The sequence below is a fragment of the Melanotaenia boesemani genome, chromosome 6 (assembly GCF_017639745.1).
Source record: "Melanotaenia boesemani isolate fMelBoe1 chromosome 6, fMelBoe1.pri, whole genome shotgun sequence".
Lineage (NCBI taxonomy): Eukaryota > Metazoa > Chordata > Actinopteri > Atheriniformes > Melanotaeniidae > Melanotaenia > Melanotaenia boesemani.
In genome coordinates, this window is record NC_055687.1 from 14,790,763 (window position 1) to 14,808,885 (window position 18,123).

General features: G+C 36.5%; 1 protein-coding gene across 2 annotated transcripts; it reads left to right on the forward strand.

Annotated features, from left to right (window-relative positions):
* Positions 1 to 4,974: 4,974 nt before the first annotated feature.
* On the forward strand, positions 4,975 to 17,168 carry LOC121641240 (meprin A subunit beta-like). 2 transcript variants are annotated; one of them, XM_041987268.1, is made up of 17 exons: positions 4,975 to 5,038; positions 5,169 to 5,255; positions 5,587 to 5,605; positions 5,715 to 5,759; positions 5,870 to 5,892; positions 6,010 to 6,094; positions 6,513 to 6,630; positions 8,384 to 8,562; positions 8,784 to 9,002; positions 9,488 to 9,646; positions 10,596 to 10,826; positions 10,900 to 11,352; positions 11,453 to 11,629; positions 12,326 to 12,431; positions 12,562 to 12,603; positions 13,282 to 13,323; positions 16,343 to 17,168. In XM_041987268.1, the coding sequence occupies exons 2-17, from the start codon at positions 5,187 to 5,189 to the stop codon at positions 16,419 to 16,421; spliced, it is 2,046 nt and encodes a 681-aa protein (XP_041843202.1). In that variant the 5' UTR covers positions 4,975 to 5,038; positions 5,169 to 5,186; the 3' UTR covers positions 16,422 to 17,168. The 2 variants fall into 2 exon arrangements, with proteins under 2 accessions (XP_041843202.1, XP_041843201.1); XM_041987267.1 differs by having other exon boundaries at positions 4,976 to 5,038; positions 10,593 to 10,826.
* Positions 17,169 to 18,123: the final 955 nt, after the last annotated feature.

Below are 18,123 nucleotides of genomic sequence, written 5' to 3' on the forward strand. Positions count from 1 at the left end.
ACCATTTTTGTATTTTGTTTGATTTACTACCTTCAGAATATTCAAACAACCCGCATCTCATATAAGAAGACATACAAAAATCAGAGAACAAGTGTTCAGCTATGTTACCAGCGAGTGCAATATCGTTTGACAGGCTCCTTGATAATTTCAATTTGAAAATCTTGAATGGTATGGATGTTATTAAAGGTCTTTTAACAGGACTTCCTAATAACAGCATTAAACCGCTGCAGCTCATCCAGAACGCTGGTAATAGAGTTTTAATCAGGACTAAGATATCTGAACACATCACACCAGTTTTAAAATCTTTACACTAGCATTCAGTCAGTCACAGAGTATATTTTAAAACCCTGCTGATAATTTACAAATCCCAGAATGATTTAGGCCCTATAATACATCTGTGATATGTTTGGAGAGTTTAAACCTAACATGGCTCTTAGACCCAAGGACTCAGGTCAAGTAGTTCAGAGCAGAGTCCAGACTAAACATGGAGAAGCAGCATTTAGCGGTTATGCTGAAAACAAGTGGAACAAACTGCCAAATCAAATCAAATCAAATCAAACTTTATTTATATAGCACCTTTCATACAGAAAAATAGCAACTCAAGGTGCTTTACAGAGAGTAAAATCCCCCAGAACCCCAACCCAAGAGCAGCAAGCCCACCCCCACCCCTTCCCATCAAACACACACACAACACAGAGGGTAAAAGCAAGTTAAAAGGACCAAGGAAACACCGTCATAAATTCTGGGGTCTAGTCATGTAAGCTCAGAGAGGACAGAGCTTTTGTTGTGGCAGCTCCTCAGTAGTGGGACTCATTGCCACTTCATGTCAGATGAGCCTTTTCACTGTTCATTTTTAAATCGTAACTTAAAACCATCTATTCTCATGTGCCTATGCATGAAATGTGCACAGCCTGTATTTTAACCTATCTAGACTGTTGTTTGCTTTTAATTGTTTTAATTTGTTTATGTGAATCTGTTATGGTTTTATTATGATATGTGCACCCCATTTTAATTGTCTTAATATGATGTGTTTATTTATATTTTTTATATTAACTTTGTAATGCTTCTTCTGTACCCTTCTGTAATGCTTTGATTGTTTTACCATAGTTTTTACCAAAGTTTTCACCATATCGTGATGCAATAGTTCACCATCCTGACAATGGTATTGTAGCTTTTGTTTTCTGGTTATATATAAGATGATGGGAGTCATCAGAAGTACAGATTTTGGTTTTGGTTCTTTTAGGGTATTTTTAGATCTTATGTTTAGGGAGCTGCCTAGAGCCTATGGCCCATTGGGTGGCTGGTTTGTGGTCTGCTCTCACTTTTGGCTGTTTTGGCCAGAACCAAACACACTCAGAGGGAAGGGGGCTAAAACTGCTGTCAAGCAATCTGTCCCTTCTGTCAGAAATGTGCACAGCAATGGTAAGTCTGGAGAAAACAAAGAAAGAGTTTTAAACTGGAATCACAGACATCACTTTTCCCACACAGAGATAAAAGACAAGAACTTTATGAGAAAATTTAATTGTGACCAGAAAGAACGAGTTTCTTCAAGTTGGCCGGAAGCAGCTAGAACTACATGAAGCTCTCCTCAGGAGGAGACTGAGCCATGACACTGAGCCTAAGATGAGTGTATAATTTTTCTGTTAGTAATTTGTTCCATTATATCCATTATTTTATATTGCTGTGACTCCATTACTAACTCAGTCATTTTTTTGGGAGAAGTAACTATAATTATTTACTTTATAAGTAATGTGTCAAACACTGGTGTTTATTACATCTCATTCATTCATTTTCATTTTCTTTGTTTAATATATCTTTATTTCTTTTGTTAAATGTAGGCCAGCGAATAAAACGGTTCTAATAAAACAGTGCATATAAACTTATTTTAATTGGCCTAAATATGGGTCGGTGGGAGCGGGCAGGTTTAGACACAAATTTTGTGGGAGAGGGAGCGAATGAATGAAACAGTTAGTGGTAGCGGGCAGTAATGGCTAGAATTTTAGCAGAAGTGGCCAGGACCCTAGTCAGATCTTTTGCAAACTTTGACAGGGGGCATATCGGTCTTGAGATGAGAGGTGTGTGAAATGCAGCAGTGCTGACAAGTCGACAATCACAGAACAAAAAAGGTAAATTGGTAATGTAGGTTCCAAAGAATCAGGAAAGTCTAGTATTATTAAACCCCCAGCATCCTTTGCATTTTTTTATGTAAATTGTTGTTAAGCAGCTACGTGAGAGATGCCAGAAAACAAGGAAGTAAATGAAAAACTGTCCCATGCATGATAGCATTTCTAGTTTATAATCTAAATGCCATCTACAGATGACATTGGTATTCTGCCCCTCCTTTGAGATGTTTTCTTTTTCATTCTTCACAGTCACAAAGTCAGTCACATAGTCAAAGATGTGAGACAAAAGAAAATAGTTTGTAGATTTAAATCTGTTTTTATTATTTTCACATTCATATATCTTATGTTTGCAGTACTATTATTAACTTGATTAAGTTTTCTAAAATACTTCGTGTTTGTCTGTCTGTTGTCACCTGTTGAGAAATTGTTCTGCAGAATGTCCAACAGGGGTGGATCAACAGGGGTGTAACATCTCATTCAGCAGCACCAATGTTTAAATGTCTGGTCGATGTGGTAATGGAATCAAACTTTCCATTTGCATATTGTTTTTTTGTGTCATCCCTCAGACAGGGTGATGACAAAGTTACAATTCCTTTGCTTAGTAGCCTTTGAGACGTGCTTGTCATCACTTCCAAAAATACTTCTTTGAATACATCATAGCTTACTGTCACCGTCTCTTTTACTACTACAGTAAACCTAAGCTCTCATAGATCTGGATTTATTTAATTTACTTAGAATATTTTCTTTTTCTTAGATGTAAATGCAAGTTTGTACAACTCTACAGGTGTGCATGTTTGCATGACTGTGTAGCAGCCTTGTTAGCACCCGTACTTCCCTTTCATATTAGTTAAAGCGTTTTCTTCAAAAATCATTTGAAGAGTGAAGGTTAAGCAAGAGTAAGAGTAAGAATTTTCTTAATAGAGAATATTTTATGTTAAAGGCCTTTATGCTAACGTGGACTGAAAGACAAATCCTCATGGCCACTGACAATGACAGGAATGAACAAAACTGCAGACAGCTCCCTGTTTTGACTAAAGCAAAATAGTAACAGGCTACAGATATGTGTCTAAAGTTAACTGATTTAAACAGCTTGGTCAATTATGATACTGCTAAGACTGGTTTTTGTGCCCTCATCTTAAGCTAAATTAGTTCCTGAACATCATATCAGCATGATGTCTGCACTCTACATCCTGGAATACAGTTATATATTGTGTCAAATCAGGAAATTCTTCTTGGCTTGACTTCACGAGCGAAGATTTATATGGTGTGACGCCACAACACCACTGGTTGTGGTCATTGTGACAAGACTGCAAGGACTTTCTCAGAGAGTCCTTGCACCTCTTCTTTGGTGCTCCAATGCCACAACTACCATCGGATAGAAGCAGAACACTGGAAAAATGTAATATACATTGCTTACAGTTAAAAGAATGTTATCAAAAAAAATTATTTTTCCATCAGCACAGATGATTCAGATCTTTTGAAGCCTTTGACATGACTTAAAGTAGCACTATATACTTTTCGTACCATAAAAATATGTGTTTCTGACCCATTTTGATGGCACAGTGACATTTATTATGTACATTCACAGAGCCGTAGGAACTCAGCAACACCCTGAGGTTCAGGAAACGCACTCACAACTTTTTCTTACTGTGTCACTTTACAGCAGCATTTCACTTTCTGCACTTTGTCTCATGCCAGTAACTGGATATCAACACACACTTGCTGTTTTGAACACACTATGGCTGATTTATGAAATGAGAGAGGACATTAATGGAAGAAGTGAGGAAAAGAAAGAGAGATGACAAGACATAAGACAAGAATGAACATCAGACTGACTTTTACTGGCTGGAAAGAGTAAATGTAAGATGCAAGATGGATGACGAATTAGCCGTTGTCAGGGGGCCCCTCACCAAGACAATCTGCTAAAGTTCAGCCTTAAAGCACGAGAGATGTTAAAACACAGTTATGCCGACAGACAATAAGCACAAAAGAAAATATACGATATTTTGCTAACAGGTTAATGTGCTGTGACATTATGTAACAATGAATCTGGAAAATCTAGTGTTAACATAAGCATCTACTGAGAAAGGAAAACAGAAAACAAAGAACCTTCATCCATCACAATGTCATTTTCACAATGTCAGTAAGGAGTTTTTGTGACTATGTTGTTTTTGTATAAACGTGATGGCAGATTTGATAAGAATCACATCATAAGATGGAGTTCCACCGCCTTCCAGAGAATGAATTTCAAATTAGTCTTTAAACCTAGGGCCAAATCTAATAACATTATTGTAGTTATTAGTTGAAACATAGTTTCACACACACTCCCTCCTGCACATTTTTAAATGTTAAGGCACATAAATAAAAATAAATGAATAAATACTAATAATAATTCCACCTTATTGTACTTTAATAACAGCTGTTACTTTCTGTAATGGATAATATGACTGAATATTGATATATATGAATAATGAAGATTTCCAGTTTCTCAAACCACTGGAGCCGACATGTGAGACTTGACTGGAGAATTTTCAGTGACTTTCATTAATTTACTGTAAAAGCTAGACAGACAGCCTATCTGCTTTGACTTATGATCACTAACACCTGTGAAGAACCACAAATTAAAATGTGAACCAGACAAAGTGTAACCTTGCTGCTCTCTCTGTTACTCTGTTATCATTTGTGATAATATCTCACAAGTACAGTGTACTGGTACAGCATGTGACAGTAACAAAGATTTTTACCTTGCAAACAAAAGACAGTTGCATGACTTCAGACAAACACATTGACAATGGCAGTGATGACGCTATCATTTATGTTCTAAAACTGGTTTTGTTGCTTTTCTACGGATAGCTTAAAGTCCAGCAGGTGCTTATTCTTTACAGTAGAGGAGCAGACAACCAGGGTGGCAGAAGGTGAGAAATGGCGACTGACAATTTAAGCTAAATGTTACTAAAAGAAATTAAATATATCTATTCTTGATTGCATTTCATTACTTCAATATTAAAATGTCTTCATCACTTTTTTAATAAATTTTTTTTCCAGTTTAGTTGTAGACTCACCATGAGGATGAACGTCTACGTTTTTCTCATGATGAACTTGGCTGTTTCATCAGCAGCCTCCATTGGCCCAGTAAGATTTTATTTATTGTTGGGTTTTGTAAAAATAAATTAATATTTTATTAATAACCATAATTCTCTCTGAAGAAAAAGACAGGAACTTATCTTTGTAATCAAATTAACACTGAGTCCATTGGAAATTTAAACCAGGGCTACACATAACGCAAACCCAAGACATTCAGTTAAACTAAGAATTTTCAAGACTTGTATTGTTAGATCTGTAAATGAAGTATGAATAAATACCTGATAAAAACTATACAGTGACTTGTTTCTTATGTACAATGCTTGTTTTTCTTTTAAATTATCCTGTTTTTGTTATTAACTTTCTCTTGTTTTTATTTCAGACTGAACCAGATGTTGTGGGTAAGTAATTTTATCTTAATTTTTTATTTTATTTGATGAAATAAATTTAACCTAATATCTTAAATAAAACAGTGTGACTTCATAAGGAACCTACTGGTCTGTTTTGTAGACATTGGTCAAGAGAAGAGCATTATAGAAGTAAACATGGGTGCAGGTAAATATCGACATATATTTATATTCACCTTAAAATGAAATTGTTTTGTATCTTTCACATTTGAGTGACACATCTGATTTCTTTATTCATGAACTTTTGTTTTATCATAGATTTACAAGATGACATTATTGAGGTAAGTTTAGTATTTCTGTAGGCAAATCGTTAAAATGTATTAATAACCTATATATGTATAAATGTACACGTCTCAACCACTTGATGCCTTATATCTGACTCATAAACATGAACTCAGCATCCAAACACACAAAGGAGTACCATTATTGATCCAACCAAACTGTGGACATCACCGGTCCCATATGCCTTGGACAGAAACCTCGGTAAATAGTATTTTCTCTCCTTTTTTAATTTTTTTTTGTACTCATAGTCCAGATGTGAATATTTTAGAATAAAATGCAACATTATAGAAATAGTAGTTATTTTTCTCATTTTTATGTGTGTAGAGATTTGTTTTCTTTTTTTTTTCTTCAGTTTCTTAAGTGGAATAAAGTAAATAATACATGCTTCGATGTCAGGACAAACTGTATATTTACATAAGTTTCAATTGTGCAAGAGCAGGTAACTTTTGTCACTGTAGATTTGCATATAAGAAAAGAAAAGTTCAACAACAAGTTCAAGTCAAAATAACTTGTGTTTTTCTAACCATCCATGTACAGAAAAGAGACTTTGTTATCAACATAATTGAACTAATATATTCTTTGTTTATATCTAAAACACACTTTTCTTTAACAATGGAAGAGTTGAATGCAAAAGGAGTCATCTTGAAAGCATTTGAACAGTTCAGGGTGAAGACATGCATTGACTTCAAACTGAGAGACTCTGAGGACTACTACATCTCTGTCCAAAAGTTAAATGGGTATGTAGTTATTTTTGTTATTTATTTTTCCAAAGTATCATTAAATGCAGCTTCAAGAGAACTTGGAGAGTTAGGAATTTCTTATTCAGTTTAACCTTTAAAAGCCTGTGACTTCTGATGATGCTTTAAATTATGACTTAGAAATAAATGTGCATGTAAATAAACTTGTTAGTGCTGTAAAACACTGATTAAGTAGAAAAACCTATCTGACAACACCAGACTATTTACTGCAAGCCCGTGGTTTGGTAGAAGCAACCACAACAGAGCAACCCAAACATGCAATTTAATATTAAAAGTAAAATATTTTTTTTTTTACAAATATCAGTGTTTCTTTAATAAATAAATAAATAAAAAAGAATTTAAAAAAGAAAAAAAAAAAAAGTTTTCTTCATCGACTTGGGTTAGAGCTCTGGTCACAGTGCACCTCTCATGACCCAGAACACTCTCACTGCATGCAGAAAAGAAAAGCTGCTAGTAACACCACACAAAGCAAGCAATACAAACACCAAGATTAAAAGTTAGGCTAAAATAAAATCAAACTGCAAACAGCTCCAAACAAACTATAATTTATGTGCGGCGGGCCAGTCTGTGTAGTGTTCATCTAAGTGGTAGAAGTATGGTTTTGGTGTTGAGGAGGTGGGACCCACCATCAAACCAAGAGCAGACGGATCTAGCTCAAAGTACTACGAGCCAATTTCACAGGACGACCACTTTGGGGACGGCTGAAGACGATGTAGACCCAGAGTGGAGGATAGCACAGGCCAGAATTCCAGTGGAAGCTAGATGGAGGAGGCCACTTGCCACAGGAAACAAAATACAGAGGTCTATAAACCAACAGGTTCTGGGCAACTCCACACAGGAACCTAGACACAGCCACAAGAATATTACTGCAGGGTTGGAGCACGACACACACCAGTCTGCTTTTGGCCTTGGTCCTTCGGTCAATTCAAGTCAACTTTATTTATAAGCATGATTAAAAACAACGTAGAGTATGTTGACCAAAGTGCTGTACAGAGTGATAAAATAGAAAGAAAGATTAGAAATAAAAAACTTTAATAACTTCATTAAAACAGATATAAAAGAAATAAAAGATTATAAAAAGACAAACATGAAATAAATAATCAGCAAAAAAGAAAAATGCCAAAGCTCAGTCTGGTTTAAAAGCAAGAGAGTAAAAATAAATCTTTAAACGAGCTTTTTAAATGTCCATAGTTGGTGAGGTCTTAATATGAAGGTGAGATTTTCCATTATTGGGGTGCAACAACAGCAAAAGCTCTGTCCCCTCTTAATATCAGCCTGGACCTCAGGACAACAAGGAGGATCTATAGGAAGTGTGTGGGGTTAAAAGATCGGTGAGATAAGAGGAGGCCATCCCGTTGAAATACTTAAAAAAAAATTAAAAATCTTAAAATCAACTCTACAACAAATAGGCAGCCAGTGCAAAGAAGCTAAAACTGGTGTGATGTGGTCTCTCTTCCGAGTGCCAGTTAACATGCAAGCAGCTGCATTTTGGACCAACTGCAGACGGCGCTTGAGGGACTGAGCCACACCTGAGTAGAGACTGCTGCAGTAGTCAAGTCTAGACAAAATAAAAGCAGTGTCATTAGGCCAGCAATCATCTACACCTGTTACCTAATCAGCACAGTTCAACACAGGTGGAGGAAAATGGATGTTGTTGTAAAATACTGATGTTATCCCTACTGATTAATGCTGTTTTTATTGTGTTTTTTTTTTTTTTTTTCTTCCATTTTAGATGTTTTTCATATATCGGGAGAGTACAGACAAATGGGCAGCAGCTCTCCATTGGGAGAGGCTGTGATACCATTTCCATCGTTGAACATGAGTTTTTACATGCGCTTGGCTTCTACCATGAACAGTCCAGATATGACCGAGACGATTATGTCACAATTGTATTCAGCAACATCTTGCAAGGTAAATAAATGTGTCAAACACTGGTGACTTAGAAGATGAAAGCAGAAATTTCCAAAATACTTAAAAGATGGTCAATTTTTAACCAATAATATAATGCTTTACAAAATCTGTCTAATGTAATGTTATATAATCAATGATTGATGAAATATTGGTGAATATTTATTTGGTGTAGTTTAGATTTATTTTTTATATTGATGATTGGTTTAAAAATGTTTATCTAGGCTATGAGAACAATTTCCAAAAGGCTAGCAGTGAAGAGTCCACCACCCACGGAGTCCCGTATGACTACTGGTCTGTGATGCACTACGGCAAAAATGATTTCACTAATGGCAATGGCTCTACAATAATCACCAAAGACCCCAAATTCCAAGATGTGATTGGTCAGCGTATGGAAATGAGTAACAGTGATGTCACGGAGCTGAACCTCCTCTACCAATGTAGTAAGTGCATAAAGTCTTCCAATACCTGATTTTAAAGATTTTATTTTCATTGATAGCTTGACTGAAGGAATAATTACAAAACAAAACCTTATGCCCCTTAAAGATAAGTTATTGTTGTCATCATCCATTTATACTTTTCCACTAAAGCTCAACTAAAATTTAGAGACATGATTGTACTTGACCAGTCCAAAAACCTTTTGTTGATATGGGAGCTGTAAATATGAAGAAGGGTCTGGACTGGTCAAAAAGGGTGGCACCTTTTGGCACTTTTTGAGAGAATAAAAATTAGTCTAATAAATAAAAAGAAATCAAGATTTTAATAAATAATTATGAGCCTTATATTTATATATATATATGTATATATATATATATATATATATATATATATATATATATATATATATATATATATATATATATATATATATATATATATATATAATTCAGTAGGTTAAAAATCCTGTGTTCTTCATTTACCACTACAGACTCAAGTATTGCCTTTATGATGTACTGTGGCTTTTCCAATGGAGATATGTGCCAAATGAGTCGCTGTTCACAAAGTGGCAATGGCTGGCAAGCAGTAACGCGGACTCTCGGGGGTCCAAGCTCCGACCACACTGGCTTACCTAGTGGAAAAAATCCTGGTATTGTATTAAACTTTGTAAATCAAGAATTTATATTTTGGTATCACTTTTTTTTTCTTTTTTTTACTATAATAAAATCTTTCCTCGTTATCTTTCAACTCAACATGACTTCATGGTTTTCTACATAGCATATAGTGCCCCACTCCAGGCACTGCTTGAGTGTAATTTATACACATTTTAAGCTTTAATGGGTCATTTTTCATTGCTAAAATAACACACCTAATTGAATAAGCTATGGTAAAAGTTCAGAGCAGGATGCCACAATCTCACAGTAAGAATCATTAATTGATACTCAGTTGCATAATAATAACATGCTGCCTGACAAGGTGTGTTTTAACACCTCTTTATGACAACACACTGTTCAACTGTCATCTAATAAACCCAGAAATAAGCCCACCAACATGATAACATGGTAAATAAATATTTATGAAACAAAACCTATTCTCCTTTAAAGACTGAGGAAGACTTGTCTGTGGGTTAAGTAGTAGATCTTTGTGCAATCCTGAGCAATCTAGTAGTAAACAACTATTTGCTTTGCTAAGATGTAAAAACATAATGAAAATGTCACTTTTCCCTCTTAGTTTTTAGTCCAATTTTCTCTGTTATTATATTGTGGCAGCTACAACAGCCAGTTCATGAGTCTGAATTAAGGAACGTGAGCAGGCAGACTTCTATTCCTCATTTAAATTAATGACATTTTTAGATAATAAAGTCTTCCAATAAAAGCAGAGAAGGAACCAATATCACTCTAACTTGTCCCATATCGTCAAATCCAAGACCTTTTGAAAGCTTCTAACTTGTTTTGGTTTTGGTTGTTAATTTTGAGATGTGACTTAAATTCCTGAAGAATGCACCTTCAGCTTATAAATTAAACGGAAGAAATGGCTTTATTCATATGTAATCTATATAAAAAAAGTTCAGTGTGATGTGATTGTGATAATCTCAGTAGGTCAAGAAGGTGGGTACTTCATGCATGCTAGCACAGCATCAGGACAAGTAGGGGATTCAGTTCGGCTGGAGACCAACATGATGAGTCCTAAAAGAGGATGCAATGCCCAGTGCCTCCAGTTCTACTATTACAACAGTGGGAATGAGTCAGATCAACTTAACATTTGGATCAGAGAGTTTCAGGATGAACAGGACTCCACAGGAACCCTCCGCCTCGTGGGACACATCACAGGTAATAACAGATTGTTTAAGGAAACTTAACAGTGTGAAAGTGAAAAAGTTCATTAAAAAAAAACTCCCTCCAGGTTCACCAACATCTCACTGGAAGCTCCAACATGTTTCTCTGAATGCCACAAAGCGCTTCCAGGTAGTGTTTGAAGTTCGGAAAGGATCAGGAAGATCTAGCGGGGGCTTCTCAATTGATGACATCAATCTCTCTGAGACTGAGTGTCCACATTTAGCATTTCAAGTGGATGACTTTGAGAATCTTTTAAACACTAGTGCTAGTGGAACCACACTATACAGCCCACGGCAGTACTCCAAAGAGGGATATGCTTATCGGATAGCTGTTAAACTCTACAAGACGTATTTTGGGATGTTTGTGCAACTACTGTCTGGTGACAATGATAACCAGCTGGAATGGCCTTGTCTACGACAGCAAATGAATTTCCAAATGTTGGATCAGAACCCCAACATCCAGCTGCAGATGTCAAATCCAAAAACTTTCACCACTAATGAAAACCAATTAGACTCCACAGGTATGTTTTTAACAACATATGTGTGAAAATTTATTTATTTATTTAACTGTATTGTATTGTATTGAAGAAAACCTCATCTATATATGTTTTACATCAACAGGTAACTCTTATTGGGGTAATCCTCGTGAGATTGGAAGTCCAGTATTTGTGGATGAGAACAATAATCAAGTCTATGGTGGAGTAATATATGGCTTTGGATCATTCATGAATCAGGAAAAAATGCAATACAGAAACTTCCTGAAGGGAGGGAGTGCCATTTTCCTCTTTGACTTTCAAGGTTGGTTTGACATTTTAACCATATAAAATTGAAATTGTGACTGGAATTCAAATTTTGCAACAAAAATTCTTGAGAGTTTTCATATTGAACGTGAGATCTGTTTCATGCACTTTCAAGGAGAATGGGGCAGGGGGTCCTGGGTGGACAGCTGTGTGGTGATACAGCAAGTGGCAAAGAGTTGTGAGACTTTAGGCTTGCATGTTCAGTTATAGTAAATTCCACATGATGGTGTAGTTTCACTTATTTGATTGATTTTTTTCTGATGAAGTTGGCAATTTAGTATAGTCTATTGTTTCTTTGCTTTGAAAAGATGCAGAGAAAATGGAAACCTGGCATTGGCAGGGTGCCTTAAAAAAAAAAGCACAACTAATTATTCTTTTCTGTGTTCCGATTAAAATCACATCTTAAGCCAAAGTTACGTGAGACTGTTGCTATGTAAAATAATAGAAAATACTTGTTTTTGATTCATAACTGCTCTCATTCGGGTGTAGTTTGATTGACTTTTCATGGTTACCTCACATTACGATACATCACTGCAGGGCTCTAGACTGAATTTTTGTCTTTCATGAGAAGTAGGATGGGAGGGTAAGGGATGCAGAGTTCTGATTGCAGAAAAAAACTGAAATATTTAGAAAACTGGGGATATTTTTTTTTCTTTTTCATTAAGTTTTTGAATTTTTTTTTATCTTTTAATAGATCTCACTCCACTTGTGAATGGAAGCGCTCTGGCATGTCCTAAAACAACAGTGAACATTTCACAACCTCCAATGTCCATGCAGGATGCTGGCCCATGCTCATCAAGGTAGGATATTATATTCCATTTTATACTTGCAGGACAAAGGTAACTTTTCATTTTAAAATACCACTTTAAAAGAAGTACTTTGAAATTAGAATTCAGCATTATTTGTTAAACAATGTTGTGACTTTTGCAGGATTACTACCACCATGCCACCTCCTACTACTACACATGACAGGTATTCCTCCAGCTTGCTCACACATCCTACACCTGCTAAAATTGTTGTATGCAGTAAAATTAGAACAAAAAAAAGAATATATCTTTATATTTTTCCATCTCAGAAGAATTGTGAGTGAAGTATTGTGAATCCCAATGGAAAGTTACCAATTCAAACTCCTGGAGAGCATTTGGCTGAAAGACTACTTGTAGACTTTTCATTACTTTAGTTAAAAAAAATCATATATTTCAGGTTCCTCCAGCTGCTGGAGAAATTATGGCTCACAGGAAGCAAATCATTTTCATGTATTTTGGACATGTCCAAAAGTACAATCTTTTTGGTCACTTGTTTATGCAGAATTACCTAATATATTTTCTATTAAACCTATGCTTTGCTGGTAGGAACCATTTTTAGGGTTTTTACACTCAGCCTCTGCAAATAATAAAGATAGAAGCCCCAACTATTCAAGAAGCAAAATTTAAAAGACTTTGGGAGAGGTGGGAAAAGCATGACCAAGATGGCCCTCCCATATTTAAAAATGACTGGTTAATGCTACTTTGTACATATATTTACTTTCTTTTTGTATTTGCTTTGGCTGTTTTGTAATCTTAATTTTTGTCCTCCTTTTGGTCGAGTAAGTACTTTGCTCTGAAATTAGACTTTAGAATTATTTGTTAAACAATGCTGTGACTTTTGCAGGATTACTACCACCATGCCACCTCCTACAACTACAGATGGCAGGTATTCCTCCAGCTTGCTCACACATCCTACACCTGCTAAAATTGTTGTGTATTAAAGTAAACACAGAGATTAATTTAAGTGGGATCTACTTGTTTTTCCAAATGTGTTGGTGTCATTTTGAAGTAAATTTAGTCACATTTTCTAATTATTAACTGTGTTTTTCCTATGGTAAATGGTTTGCATTTATATAGCACTTTACTATATGCTATTCTATTCTACAGTCATTTAGCAGGCGCTTTTATCCAAAGCGACTTACATTTGAGAGTATGAACAACACATGCAAGAATTTCAAACAAGATGGGACATCATAATTAAGTGGTAGTCATACTGCTGTGACCCAGGTGCTGTCATGTAGTGCTAGAGGCAGTGCATATATATCTTTTCTTTTTTTTTTTTTTTTTTTTTGTAAGTCATTTTGTTTAAATAAAATATCACAATTTCGTCTAACAATGTAAACTTGGGCATAAGTGCACACAGCTTATTCAGTACTTAATTGAGCCAAAGAGCTGGACAAATCTTTCTAACTCATTCTGTTGAGTAGAAGAGTTAAGCTAAGTGCGGAAATGCTCCTTAAACAACTGAGTCTTTAGCTGGCTCTTAAAAGTGGATAAAGGCTCTGCGGATCGGACAGAGTTTGGTAGATCGTTCCACCACTGGGGGACAACAGAGGGAAAGAATCTAGCTACTGATTTTGCGCCACGTTGTGATGGGAGCACTAGGAGTTTTTCGCTGGCAGAGCGTAACTGTCGAGAGGGAGTGTAACTCTGGATTAAGGAGTGAAGGTAGACAGGAGCCATTTGGGTTATTGTTTTGTAAGTCAGAAGCCGACCTTTGAATTTGATGCGTGCTGCAACTGGTAGCCAGGGAAGAGCGATTAGCAGCGGAGTGACATGAGCTCTTTTGGGTTGGTTGAAGACCAGACGTGCTGCTGCATTCTGAATCATCTGCAGAGGTTTAACTGAGCATACAGGCAGGCCAGCCAGTAAGGAGTTGCAGTAGTCAATGGGTGAAATGACCAGAGTCTGGACCAGGAGCTGTGCCGTGTGTTCAGTCAGGTAGGGTCTGATTCTCCTGATGTTGTAGAGAGCAAATCGGCAAAATAGAGCAACCGAGGCAACATGGTCCTTAAAGGTCAGCTGGTTGTCTACCATGACACCAAAATTCCTGGTAGAAAACGTAGGCACAAGCGTGATAGAGTCAAGCTGCATGCTTATCTGTGGTGGTAAGGAAGGATTGGCTGGAAAGACAATAAGCTTGGTCTTGGACCGGTTTCAGCTGAAGGTGGCGATCCTTCATCCATGCAGAGATATCAGCAAATCATTCTGATATTTGCATTGAGATGGTTGTGTCATCAGGTGGGAAAGAAAGGAAAAGCTAAGTGTCATCTGCATAGCAGTGATAGGAGAAGCCATGAGAGCTAATGATTGCACCGAGTGAGGAGGTGTATAGTGAAAAGTTGGCCAAGCACTGAGCCCTGAGGCACTCTTGTTGTCAGCCCATGTGATCTGGACATTCCTCCTCACCAAGATACTTTGAGGGATCTTTCTGTGAGGACAGATCCTGAGATGGCAAGCTCCGAGACAGTGGAGAACAGTTTATGATGGTAGACCGTGTCAAAGGCAGCAGACAGGTCCAGCAGTATAAGGATTGAGGATTGACCAGCGGATCTGGCAAGCCATAAGGAATCAGTAACTGACAGGAGAGCAGTTTCAGTAGAGTGGCCTTGCCTATAGCCAGACTGATATGGATCTAACAGGTCCTGACTGAAGACGGCACGCTCTACTAGTTTAGACATGAATGGAAGCAGCGACACCAGCCGGTAGTTTTCAACCTGGGCTGGGTTGAGTGTGGGTTTCTTCAGCAGCATACATGAAACGATACACAAAGTGCTATACATTATGAATCACATTCACACATTGATGGCGGAAGCTGCCATGCAAGGCACTAACCAAAACCCATCAGGAGAAGTTTGGGGTTCGGCGTCTTGCTCAGGGACACCTCGACATTAGCTCTCCAGGCCAGGATCAAACCGAAAACCCTCTGGCTACAAGATGACCATGCTACCCACAGAGCCATGCCGCCCTATACTGAACATAAAGTAATGAGCAACTAAGACTGCAATCTGGTGTTGAAGTTTAACAGTCACATATTATTGAACACTAACAACAGCAGAGGGGGCAGTCTATCTTGGTACAATCTCCTAGAGTCACTGTGTCTACATGAAACCAGAACTATAAGCAAAACATGAACTTTGATAAACAATAGATAAAAGTAATTCAATAACATCACTTGAACTTAACTACTAAGAACAATCAGAGGGCTATTCCTGTTAAGACATGCCTACCCATGAGCCTTTGCGGCTGTGTTAGCTTAGAACACTACAATATCAACTCAAATAGTTGTTTATTTCATTAGGAGAGACCATACCATGGGCAACATAAGTAACTCAGCAAATTATATGACAATCCATTATGTGTCAAGATATTCAGCCATGGAGCTGAAGTGCTGAAAATACAGATGGACAAGGTCTTGACGCTGTCTGCCAACTGGGAAATAATAATATCTCCTCTGAACAATATCCCCGAGTCCAACACTGGGTATAAATATATTTATTTATGTAGTATTTCAAATGATTTTGAAACTAGTTTCAAAGTCATTTGTAATGTTTGCTGTTTGCTTAAAGAAGACTCTGGAACGTGTAACTCCTCCCACTTCATGATCAAATTAAAACAATGTTGAGTAGCTACAACATAAGAACATAAAAAAAAACTGCTTGGGATTATGAAGATATTTTTCTATTTTGAACAAAGCTTTCTTCATCTAAAAACAAGATATCATTATGTAAGGATAAAAAAATTGGCATTTTTTTTGTCAACATTACAGATTTAATTAAGTGACATTTACATCTGCTCAGGTTTCCTTTATAAACTACACTACACCATAAGTACTATGGGTGTAATAGAAAACTTTGTTTTGCTTTTACACAATACACCATTTAATTTATGTCTTTCTGCTGTAGCATTTTCGGCTTCTCCCCTGCAATGGTGGCCTCTCCCGTCCTCATCGTCCTGCTTGCCTTGGTGCTCTTGGTGCCTTGATCTACCATTTCGTAAACAGGATGTGAAGTTTTTCCTGACTCCTTTTATGCATTTATGGCTGTATTTAACCTGAATATCATTAATATAGAAGGCTAAAGTGGGAAAAGAATTTTGATCATGAATATTTAGGTGTGAGATATTCAGATGAATAGTCGTAAGCATGTAACACTTTAAGACATATAATGTTTTGCAATCGATGGTGGGACCATGTATTTGTTAGAAAAGCATCTTTTCATTATTTTAGACAATTAATTGCAATTGTTTTTTAAATCTTGGTAACTTTCTTCTTCTTTTGATTATTATGGATTTTGATGTCCTTGCATCCTTAAATTGCAGGTAAAGCTCCTAAGTCTAATTATTGTGCAATGTTTGGGTTTTTGTGTGTGTTTGTTTTCTTTTTTTTTTTTTTTGCACTGATATATTTAACCATGTGCTAGTATGTTTTACTATGAGTCTTGGTGCGTCATTGCTCACAAAAGAGAAGAAATAAATGAAAAAATTTAAGTATAAAGCCAAAATGTGTGGGGTCTGCTTAACAACCAGCTCTTTTAAATTAAAGCAATATTTAAAATGTATTTCATTTAGAGATGTGTTTAATTCAGCATCCAACACACTGTCAACATGTCAATCAAATGCAGAAAAAAATCTTTATAAATTACAAAATAGTTTTTTTTGTTGTTGTTTGTTTGTTTTGTTTTTTTGTTTCTTTTATTTGGTTTTGTTTATCTTTTGTTTGGTCTTTTAATAAAACCAATAATAATAATTAATTAGGTTCTCATACTCCTCCTTTTTCTGTGGTAAAAGAGTTTTTTTTTTCTTTGTTTGTTTTTTTTTATTATTTTTCGTTCTGATAATAATAGTAGGATGTTGTAACATACCTGGCATATTTCGGCTGTCTCCTGTAGCCAATGTCAGCTGACATGTTGCTGACATGTTATCAACTGTTTTTCGGAGGTGTGGCCATCCCAGCAAACCTGTCAGATCTGCTGGGATGGCCACGCCCACCTCCCTGTGGTGGTCTTTGGGAATCCCTGGGATCACTGCAGGAGGAACAACCACATCATGGCTTGGGACAGCGTAAGGATTGTTGGATGGGAAGGAAACAAATTAAAATTTTGGATCAAGTTTCCAATCGAGATCAGGAAGCGGACTGGCAACTCCATAAACTGGAACGAGGGGGCGTACATACTCTCACACACCTGAGAGCGTTAATCAGTGCAACATGTCAAACACAAATAAAAAATCTTGTGAAGCATTTCAAGAACAAAAAGAATTTCCTTTCCCAGCGTTTCAGATAATAGTTTACAGTCAGTTTCCTATAAACAGAAGGCTTTCTGTCAGGCTTTAAAGGCTTTTGTAGGTTTGTCTTCTGTCTGTTATCTTCCAAAAAACAGACAGAAAGAATTTCTCCAGTGTATTGTTGTGAACAACCCCATCCTGCAGTCATAATGTACACATAACAATATTTAAGTAGTCCCATTTGTTTTTATTCAGGTGTGTTCTTTTATGCCAATAATCTTTGCTCCATTTACAGGAGCAAGTTCCTCCAGTGGCTTTTGTCTAAGTTGCCAAGTTGCAGATCACTTGAATACCTTCAGAGCTGCTCAAATACCAAACATTCAATCAAGACTTTTGATCCTTCAAATGCCAGTTTTTATTTGATCTCATTAGTAATTTTTATTTATCAGCTACATCCTCTGGT